The sequence below is a fragment of the Amphibalanus amphitrite genome, unplaced genomic scaffold (genome assembly GCF_019059575.1).
Source record: "Amphibalanus amphitrite isolate SeventyFive unplaced genomic scaffold, NRLGWU_Aamphi_draft 001973F_arrow, whole genome shotgun sequence".
Lineage (NCBI taxonomy): Eukaryota > Metazoa > Arthropoda > Thecostraca > Balanomorpha > Balanidae > Amphibalanus > Amphibalanus amphitrite.
Genome location: NW_024883466.1, coordinates 41294 through 52400, shown reverse-complemented (window position 1 = coordinate 52400; position 11107 = coordinate 41294). Strand labels below are relative to the sequence as shown.

The following is an 11107-nucleotide window of genomic DNA, read 5'->3' as shown; positions in this document are numbered from 1 at the left end:
GAATTTTGTTACGCGTGTGATGGAAACAGGTTCTTCATTGGTAAAGGAATTTATTAAAAACGTTTACTTTAAATTGCTCCTAAACTCAGAAAAATCCGCAGCTTGGAAAAATGTTCAACGTTACCAAAAAGAAGGAGTGTTGGGACAGTTCCAACTTCCAATAGCTTAGCGCCCAGGTTGAAACCTACCTCTTAAATCAACCTTGGCAGTATTCATTAGTTCTTAGCATTGATGACCGAAATGCGAACTTCAAATGTCGAGATCGAGAACAATGTTTTATAGCAGTTTTGATATTCTAGAAAGCAAGGGGAATCAGAGCAAACCATGACGTTTGACATGATGTTTTATGTGTATTTCGTCAGATGTTTCGAATAACTTCGACCACTACCGCCATATGAAAGACGATACCATAAATAGGGCTACTCACTACGAATACTTGATGTGACACATCCACACTTACTAATGACACAAACACGACTCGAACCCTAGGGGTACAAGGAAGTGAAATGTAACATTCGATTGTTCCTTATCATTCTCTAAGCCTCTACGAAAAACATTTTCTCTCCATAATTTCTTCCTTATCGCCAATAATAAAGCAACTGAAAATCTGTCGTTCCATTCACATTTCACTTCAGTTAGAGCATTTTCAGATTAAGCAGTCGTTTTAGTTGGACGCATGTTCAAATCGCTCACAAAACAGCTGCACACATGTAATTCATGTAGCAACTGATCACATCATGCTTAGCAATCACTCCATCCAACAGTGTACATTGATATTACAGCCGCCCATTCTTGCAGCGCCATCTATTGAACATTTCTCACACCACCGATGACACAAACCCCTGCTGCCACCTGGCGGTGACCCCGCTCACCAGCCTGGTTTCAGGCCGCTCTTGAGCGCTGTCTGGATGGGCTGCGGCACGTCCCAGGGCATGATGAAGCCTCCCTGGCCAGGCTCGCCCTGGCCGGGGTCGCGGTACTTCGGACCGTATTCTGATGATGCCTGGTCGTTACCTGAAACAAATGGCATAGATAACCGTATGAGGAAATATGACTGACGAGTTTATGCCACGATATCCATGGTGTTATCCCACGCAACGTTGAACAAAATAATGATGTCTAATTATTATGAGCATTTACTGATAAACATAAATGATTAATGATTACAAATTGCAATTCCTGAGGAAAATTCATTACGACTTCGCAGCCTCTTTCATACAATCTTTAAGGAGCGCGCAAGCACTCTCTAGATATGAATCTTCGTCATTTTATATGAGTTTGACGGCAACCTCTTGATGTTTACGAACCTTTGCCCTCCTGCTGCTGTGACTGGTATGATGGCTGCGATGCCGGCTGTCCGTAACTCTGGCTTGGCTTGGGAGCGGGAGCAGGAGGACTATACTGCTGGGGCGCGGGCGCAGGGGCGGGGGCAGGGACAGGGGCGTTGTATTGTTGAGGAGCCGGGGCAGAGGCAGGAGCGTTATACTGCTGAGGCGCTGGGCCAGGGGCAGGGGCAGGGGCACTGTATTGTTGAGGAGCAGGGGCTGGGGCAGGAGCGTTATACTGCTGGGGCGCTGGGCCAGGGGCAGGGGCAGGGACGTTGTACTGTTGAGGGGCGGGTGAAGGGGCAGGTGCACTGTATTGTTGAGGAGCAGGGGCTGGGGCAGGAGCGTTATACTGCTGGGGCGCTGGGGCAGGAGCAGGCGCAGGCGCAGGGGCACTGTACTGCTGTGGCGCTGGGGCATTGTACTGGGACTTAGGTTCTGGCTCGGGAGCAGGGGCTCCATACTGGGGCTGAGGCTTAGGCTGAGGTTTAGGAGAGTCATACTGAGGCTGGGGCTTCTGCTCAGGAGCAGGAGCTCCATACTGGGGCTGGGGCTGGGGCTTAGGAGCAGGAGCAGGAGGCGGACCTCCATACTGGGGCTTAGGTTGAGGAGCAGGGGCTCCATACTGAGGTTTAGGCTGAGGTTTCGGCTGAGGAGCAGGAGCTCCATACTGGGGCTGGGGTTTTGATTCAGGAGTAGGGGCAGAACCTCCATATTGGGGCTGAGGTTTAGGTTGAGGAGCAGGGGGAGGACCTCCATATTGGGGCTTAGATTCGGGAGCAGGAGCAGGGGCTCCATACTGGGGTTTAGGCTGAGGTTTCGGCTGAGGAGCAGGAGCTCCATACTGGGGTTGAGGTTTTGGTTCAGGAGCAGGAGCAGGACCTCCATCTTGGGGCTTAGGTTCAGGTTGAGAAGGAGGGGCTCCATACTGGGGTTTAGGCTGAGGTTTCGGCTGAGGAGCAGGAGCCCCATACTGGGGCTGAGGCTTTGGTTCAGGAGCAGGGGCAGGACCTCCATATTGGGGCTGAGGTTTCGGCTGAGGAGCAGGAGCTCCATACTGGGGCTGGGGTTTGGGCGCAGGTTTAGGAGTGCCATACTGGGGTTTGGGCTGTGGTTTGGGTGTGCCGTACTGTTGCCTGTTTTTCGGCTCGCTACGCTGACCGTAGCTCTGCTGGTTATTGGTCGGGGTTATCGGAGCGGCTGAGGGGATCTGGAAACCCTGGTAGGAGGGCTGCGCGGGGGCGGGGGCGGGGGAGCCGTAGGACGGTGACGGCTGTTTCTGCTGCCGTCCCCCTCCTGACGGTCGCGGTGCTCCATACTGGCGCTTCGGGCGAGCTGTGAACAAAGGGAAGTCGGTTAACGATTAACGGCAAGACTCATTGCTGGTGAACGATTGATAAGAACAACAGTGAACCATGTGAGGCGCACGATCTGTATCCGCAGGCGTGTCAAGTTCTGAGACAAAGAAGGAAACCGTCAAACTGGCTGATTGCTCTCTATTCTCGCACTTGCTAGCGCTTTGCATAATGTCTTAAGCTAAATAAGCGGAGCGCTATCCAGACTTTTCCCTTGTATTAGCCACTGTCTGCAACAATCTACCTCACAAAGGATTCATGATGCATGGCATGAATCGTGGAAGTATGGGCGAATGAATATTTCCCTGCCACCGAGTGAAGGTTCATATATCACACGCGGACTATAAAAGACATTTTCTCGTGCATCTAATGATGACTCATCGCAAATCACCCACCAAATGTCTGGTTAATGACGAAAGTCTAAGTCTGGTGACGAGGACAATTTAGTGGCGAAAATGATGCAGAGATTTGCAAGGTGGGCTTTAACGAGGAAAGAAATCGCCAAACCTACTTGATAAAGGCTAGTCTGCGTGCTGCGAATTTGACCAGGTGGTACTTTGAGCCGGCATTGGCCCATAGAGTGCAGCTGCTCGCATTGCAAAATGCAAGCTGACCAATTGGCAATTGCAATCTCCCTTGGCGCAGATATCAATAACAATTATAGTGTCATTTCCATGGGCAAAAGAAATTAATTCGCAGAACAAGCAAGCCTATGCAGTAGCGGCGGAACACCTTCAATGAAGGGGAGGGGTGGGGGGCACTGCCGACTTTTGGTCCCATTCTTTCCATGCAACGCCCATACGGCTAATTTTAAAATGCCAAAAACAAAGGGGGGGGGCACGGTGCCCCGGTGCCCTCCCCATTCCGCCGCCTATGAGCCTATATGTAGCTATGCGGAATAGGATGAATGTGCAATGGTGTCAATACCAGAGTGAGGCAGGTAGCTGTGAGAGTTCCTGAAACCCGACTTAGCCTGAAGGAAACGGAAGCCAGTCCTCATTACAAGACCGCACATCGCAATACCAGTAATATTCAATGAGTTTCGTTATGTAAGTACATCTAAACAGTTCACGTACGTTAGTTGGGAACTTTTGATGCAAATGCTTGGAAAAGTTCAATATTTTACGGTTTCTGGATTGTATGACAGCAAAGTAACGAGAGCGTCATATTTTGCTTCCGCTGACGTCAAATGCCTGCCTCGCCTCTCCGCAATTGACTACTAGAGCAGCTGTAGCTTTCTGCGGCAGCCGGACTCTCTCTCTCTCTCTCTCTCTCTCTCTCTCTCTCTCTCTCTCTCTCTCTCTCTCTCTCTCTCTCTCTCTCTCTCTCTCTCTCTCTCTCTCTCTCTCTCTCTCTCCCTCTCCCTCCGTCCTGCAGCTCCCACCCCTCCCATCCCTCCCCATCTCTACCCTTTCCGCTACCACCGCTCCGTCCCCGACCCGACCCCGTTCGGTCTCCGGTCAGCCGGTTGCTCTATTTCACACAGAACTCAGCCATATATCACCCACTCCGCCAAACGGCTCAGAGAAATGGTCACCAGGGTGTGTCCGGTGGTTTCGAGGTGATCGACCGTGAAATTCGCTACAGTTGGGTCGTGTGGGCCGTTCGATAGTTTGAGCGACAGTTGCAGAAACATATGCGTACGTTTTATAAGCTGGGGAGAAAGTTCGAAGAGCTTCCAATTATGCAGCTTTCCCTAAAGACATAAATACAATTTTATCCGTTCAATCCATTCATAATTGAGACGACCCGTCGACCTCAAAACTCCATACTACGAAATTTATCTAACACCACCAAGATTTGAACCACGGACCTTCCTTTTTATCGCCACGGTTCAGGTTCACTGCACTTCCATTCCCCGCGGGGAACGGATCCCTGAACCAACCCTGAACGGCTTTCAGCACGGATTCCAGCATGGCTATTGGCTAGGCACGTGCGTTTTCATGTGAATGCACTCCCGTGACTCTTGGTCATGCCTGAATGCCGGCAAATACCACCGGCCTGAACTTTGTGGTGGATTGGCGCGAAGTCTTTGGGACGGGCATGAACTTCTCGCTGCAACACTGGCTGAGCTACGCGATGACAAGCATCATGATAGTAAGAGTTTCACGAATGGTCTACGAATGACGATGCGGATTGGACGATGACAAGTTTGTGATATGTTAGAGATTCTGATACAAAGACCGATGGTCGAAAGAAGGAGAGAAATGATCTAGGAATGACGAGCAGCATCGCTTTCAGAATGACAAACAAAATCCTCAGAATAATGATTCACCAGCAATTGAATGGAAGCTTGCGGACAAACTGTCACTTGTGTCACAGACTGTCGACAAGGCATGGGATGAATCTCAGAACCTATAACACAATACCATAAGTAAGAGAAGAGCCCGGCGCCAAGATGTCACGAAGAACTACGACAATAAACATAAAAAAGAGACGAAAGCGACTTCTTTCGACACACTCCTCACACAACGAACTACGCAATAAACATCTCCATAAACCCTTTTGTAACACCACTTCCCGGGAGCAGTTTTGTCCATTTTGCAGCACCGACAGCCACAGAGAACAGCTGTGCTGCCTCGTCACTATCTGACCACAGGCATCATTCCCACACTGATCGACAGATGGGGGACGAGAGGTGAGAATGCAGCCAGGGGTGAGAATGTGGTAAGCGATGGGTGGGATCTAGACCGTCAAGGAGGCCTCAAACGGTCTCACCCCATGCATCGAAGTGTATTGGCCTGTCTTTCTGATGGAGGGTGAAAGCGAAAGTGAACGATCAGGGAGAAACTGGAAGTTCCAACCATTTAGATTGAGATATGAGTTGATGACCCGTCGATCAGAGGCTGACTTCTAGATTGGTGCTCCTGTCAATAAAAACTCATGTAATACCATACGGCGAGAGTAATTCAGACCGTCAAACTGTGTTACATAACGGTGTTACATCAAGTCTGGAGAGTTGTATGGTCAGCAAGAGCTCGAAACTGTATCATCGGCAGATATGATGGATTTGTTGAAGTCATGGTTTCAATGTCTGGTCTAGTTCATTATGACTGCATCGAAATACGGCAGCTTTGTCTACATACAACTTTGAAATCATTTCTTGTCACCACTGAAGATTCAAATGTACTCGCAGAGACTGATGGCACAGGCTTATGGCGGACATACGACAATGCCATTAGCGAATCAAGTTTTCTAGAGCACACCTAGCGTAGAAAGTGGAAGTCAAATTATGCCAAGAAACCTGCATAAAGCTATGCGTGTCAGAACCGTTATAATGTGAGCACCAGACCGTCTCTTCGCGGGACGCTACCATACGCGCGCCATGAACCGTATAATGATCGAAAGGGGCATGTGCATCGTAAGGAGCGATGCGAAACATGATACTTAATCTCTTTATGTCAGCTACGCACTAGTTACCCGAAGATAGATTGCATCGAACATTGAAGTCATGACGCTAAAACGGTAATTGGATGACGGTAATTGAGAAGAAAGGAACCGAGACATGAGGGCTTCAATTTTTCGTTCTGCGGTGACACATGCACGTGCATTGTTGCGAATCGGACTGCTGTGGTGAAATCTGTTTATGACCGCAGCTCATTGGTGCATTGCGTAATGTGAGAAAAAATAGCCGGCATTTCTCACGATAGTTTTGCTCTCACCACAATCGCTATGGTCTATTATGCGTGCAGTGATTAGTTTGAATGCCACAGGTACCGTGCTCGCATTGTCATGCAAGTAGCATTGACCTCGTGACAGAAAACAAACTAACTAACTAAGCCAGAGTTCATGGTATCTGCCATCACTTTCAGATCACTGAACACACTGTGGCGTAAATATATCAATACCGTGAAAAAAGGAATGCAAAGTAACTGAAAAACTTCCTGTTTCATAGAACGTTTGCTCGATGAAGTGGAAAAAGCATTTTCTCAAATGAATGTTTTCCTACACAACAGCTGGATCGGGTGAACATTTCTTTGCCATTTTATAATATCTCCTTGCGAGATATCCATCAAAACACTCACCACACGTTCTGAGTGAGCTTTCCCAGACAACAGATCAAAGTGTGCACCCCATCCCCCCCTAAAAAACGATTCCAAGAAGAGCCAAACTTACCAAAAACGAGCCACTCTGTGATTCTGTGTTAAACACATAATACTAATCCACTGTCAGCTGCATCTTTCGGAGAATCCACCCACCCGTCACGGTTAGCCACGGTTAGCGTCACGGTTAGCGTCACGGCTCCCACGACGCCTCCCATAACGGCTCAGTTACGGCTGTGATCGACTCTGACTCAGCAAAAGTCGGTGCGACTTATCGCTATTGTCGGAGCGAATCGTGACTGGCTACCGAAACATCTGTCACAGAGGAGAGTTTGCGTCCAAAGAGCACGTGCAGCAGCACAAGAGATTTTTGTCGTGAGTTAGACGGCGGAACTGACACGCCATATGGAGAGATCAACGGACAGAAGATCGAGAGGAGAAGAAACGTTTGATTTGGTTATGGATGAGCTACGTTCTTATCATTCCAAGAACGTGGGAAAATAAAGACTTGAACAATCGCTTTGGTCAGTCTAGTAAGCGTTCCATTGAAGGAATGAGTCGAATAAGAACATTATTTTTTCGACGAACCTCGGTGACGTGAACATATGACCACAAACGGCAATAAAATCTTTAACCCTATTCCTGGCGGGGGGGGGGGGGGGGGCTCAGGAGCCCCCCCCCCCCTGAGGTTTTTTGGTTATTTCTCCCAAACGCGTTGAGCTAGGAAGGTCAAATTTTCTGACTTTTCCTAAAAGGCTTCTACGCAACATGTCTGAAAATTTTGAGTTGATCTGACCTCAGGTCAGGTCACCAGAGGCGGTTTGGTGACCCTACCTCAGAAAAGTTTGCAATCACGCCAGAGCTAGAGTTTTTGACCGATCAATTTCTTCTCTTCAGGCTTTAGTTAGGGTACCAGTATGTGCAATTTGTATATCTCGGAATTTTGATATCGGTGACCTAAGGTCAGGTCAGTTTCGCGACCTCCCCATTATAAGTCAATGGGGGAAAAATCAACTCCCTGTTTTTACCACTAAAACGGGTCGGAATGGCCCCATATACCATACATGACTTCATATACGATCAACCTTCACTACCTTGAGGTCTGTTTTGCTGTTGGGCAGCTGTGAGGTCATGTGACGTCATCAAAGGTCACCAAAGGTTTTTGGCCAATAACTCCGTACAGGAACAAGATACAGACGCGTGGATGGTCTCATTGTGTTCAGCTCGTCAAGACGCATCGAATGATATACATGATGACCTCGAGGTCACGTGACCTGAGGTCAACCTTTGACCTTGACCTTTCGAGGTCAACATATATATCATTCGATGCGGATTGACGAGAGGATCACGATGATGCCCTTAGTTTGTTCCTATCTTGACTAATTCGAAAGTTATTCGAGAAAAACTCTCTCCATATCTAGCGCCGCCATTTTGACTTTTTCGACCCCTGTGACGTCATCTTTGACCTGACCTGAAAATGACCTTTGTAAAAATTGTAGATCTTGACCGTGCATATCCGATGCCGTTTACCGTTTGTCGCTGCGATGTGTAGTTTTTGAGATCTGAAGGGGGGGGCCGAATCGCCCCCCACCCGCCAGTTTCTTGTCCCGGCGGAGCCCGCCAGGAATAGGGTTAAGAGACTCGGCCACAAATTACTTTTGCCAATTCTGGTGACAAGCCAAGAAGCCATCTATGCATTTGAAGCAAGTTATTATGAAAACGTTTTCATGTTTTTTCTTCGTTGCTAGATCTGCGTGACAATAATTCCTGCTGTCAGCGTTAAATTTTGATCGGTCAAGCACAAAATGTTGGGAATGCACTCCCAGGGTATATTGAGTGAAGTGTGTTGATGAGTGAGTGTTGATGCACTCCCTCCCTAGTTCAGTTTTGGAGAGGTATCTGGCAATTAGCAATACCTAACCCGATGTAGCATCAAAACCCCCCACGTTTTACTTACTTTGTTCGGCATCAATGCCGTTCAGTGAGATGAACATAACAAACAGCACCTGCAATGCAGTGGGATACTGTTAGACAGAAATATACGACCGATACACCCACATAATAATTCAACTAGACCCTTATTGATTATGACAGAAAAGTTCATTTAGGCATCTAAAACGCGATGATTGCAAATTGCAGGTTTCTAAATAAAAAAACTAAATCACTGAGGCCTAAATTATTTCTATTAAAATATAGCGAACAACGCATGCTTTTAAATGTAAAAAACAACGCACGAAAACAGACGTGACATTTCACCGTCTCAGAAGCTATTCAATGCACAATGTAACTACTTGTTTGCTCAGCAAACAGGACAACTTTGCGCTTAAAGATTCGTTTCCACTCAAAAGCTCAAATAATTATCAGAATGGTTCTTGAGCTACCCTACCACGTTATCGTGTAGTTTACATTTCTGCTCAGTCGTTATACACGGGCAATGTTTTTGTTACCGGTCCCGGAGCCACTTTTTTGTTACACGCGTAACTCAGAAAATGTACAAATCACAGAATGTGCTTGCTTGGGGGATTCCTCAATAGACGCTAGTTTGAAAAAAGCTTAAACGAATTGCAATAGTTTTCCATTCCTTGAAGTTTGAAATTCTTTACTCAATAAGCTATTGCCCAATAAGCAATTACTTTCCAACCTTCCAACTTCCATGTACCTTTTACCTTTTGTACCTATTACCTTCCATGTACCTTTCAACACGAAACGAACAAAAACATATTGTACTCTTATTGGATCCTTCTACATGAAATCAATGGGAAAATATTTATCAATTGTAAGCAGACATGTGCATGGATCCAAGAAAATGGATGTTGGATCTGATCCCACGGATTTTGATCTCGGATCCGACGGGATCATAGATCCAGCTCTCTAATTTATCGAGAGATCCATAGGGGTCACAGATCCGATTATCATTTTTTGCTTGAGATCCAGTGAGATCATAGATCCTCACTTACTTTTGTCAACACAGAAATCCTCCCCCCCCCCCCCAACGCTTGTTGCAACTCACAAACGTTCTGTTAAGGTGATTTTATGTGATTGCACGCCATAATTAATAGTTTTGTTGCACGTAATGACATAGAAACCCTTTAAAACATGGTTTCAAATGCTGTGCTTGGTGGGATCCACTCAGATCATAGATCCATGTTCTTGACTTATCATCAGATCGTATGAGATCATAGCTCCAATGTAACTTTTTCACGCCGGATCAGAAAGGATCATAGATCCTAACCTGCAGGTTGTTTCGAGATCCACTGAGATCATAGATCCATCGCTCTGATCCATTCACATGTCTGATTGTTAGTTGTTGTTGTTTTTTTTTTTGCTTTTTGACATCAGTCTGGTTTGAACGACTGCAAGTTGTAGCAAGTATTTGGCAACAGCACGAAAAAATGTAGGTTTTCTTTCAAATTAATGCGGACTGCTTCACGTCCTTCCTTCAAGTAAATGTGGCACGTGACAAGCATAAACATGAATAGACAAACATATCAGTACAAGGAAAAAAGGAGCAAGTTAGAGTAAACTTCATAAATTTTCACGTGCACTTTTTATCCAAGCACTTGTGGCCATTCGTTATCAAGAGCAGACTATCTATGATCCATGATCTCATTAAATCGCGCGATAATAACCACGGTCAAGGCACACGATCAAATGTTTTTAGAAAGGAAAGGGCACGTGAAAAGCATGAGTAGTAATCCAAGATAATAGAGTGCTGACTGAATCGATTTCATCAAATAAGACAAACATTTTGTAACCAGTTTATCCAGGCAAATTATCGAACACAGGTTGGTGTTTCCCACTATATCCTCAGTTTTACCTCAACTACATTATCTATCATCAATCTGCAATCATCCCCAACTCCACTAAATACTGACCAAATTCACACTTTACTACTTACCACGCATCCTGTGCTCCTCATTGCGTTCCAAAAATCCTCCACAAACAGCTCTGCAGTTGCACTAACGTTCACGTCGCGGCACGAACACTCACGGCTCGCCACGGACGCTCACGGCGCAGCTGAGACTAAACTGGCGCACACATCATGAGCGTCGGTTATATACGACCACTGCACGCTTCAGTAGCCACGGGCGGAGCGGGAGCCGGTAAAAGCGAGGCTGCATCACTGCGAGCACAGCTCGGTCAGTGAGTTCGCGAGATGTGAGATAGGCGGGAAGAAGATCATTCAGTTCGCGAGAGATACGTAAAGAGTGAAATGGCGACACGAGAGAGAGAGAGAGAGAGAGAGAGAGAGAGAGAGAGAGAGAGAGAGAGAGAGAGAGAGAGAGAGAGAGAGAGAGAGAGAGAGAGAGAGAGAGAGATGATGGAAGAGATGGGAATTTTGAATTGGTGAGACTCGTGGTGAGCGATGCCAGATGAGGAAGGG

The 11107-nt window shown here is 46.9% G+C and overlaps 1 protein-coding gene across 1 annotated transcript; it reads right to left on the bottom strand.

Moving 5' to 3' along the window:
* Positions 1–330: 330 nt before the first annotated feature.
* LOC122375972 (proline-rich protein 2-like) lies at positions 331–10868 on the bottom strand. The gene is made up of 4 exons (XM_043355590.1): positions 10622–10868; positions 8681–8729; positions 1308–2660; positions 331–1014 (listed from the first exon to the last, which is right to left on the bottom strand). The coding sequence occupies exons 1-4, from the start codon at positions 10640–10642 to the stop codon at positions 869–871; spliced, it is 1569 nt and encodes a 522-aa protein (XP_043211525.1). The 5' UTR covers positions 10643–10868; the 3' UTR covers positions 331–868.
* Between the last annotated feature and the right edge of the window lie 239 nt (positions 10869–11107).

What these genes read in the sequence shown, in the direction of transcription:
- LOC122375972 (XM_043355590.1), bottom strand. Translation starts at nt 10,642, where the DNA reads ATGAGGAGCACAGGATGCGTG. An exon ending in TGAGGAGCACAGGATGCGTG is followed by an intron (nt 8,730 to 10,621) that starts GTAAGTAGTAAA and finishes ACTGCATTGCAG; the next exon opens with GTGCTGTTTGTTATGTTCAT. An exon ending in CGGCATTGATGCCGAACAAA is followed by an intron (nt 2,661 to 8,680) that starts GTAAGTAAAACG and finishes CTTTGTTCACAG; the next exon opens with CTCGCCCGAAGCGCCAGTAT.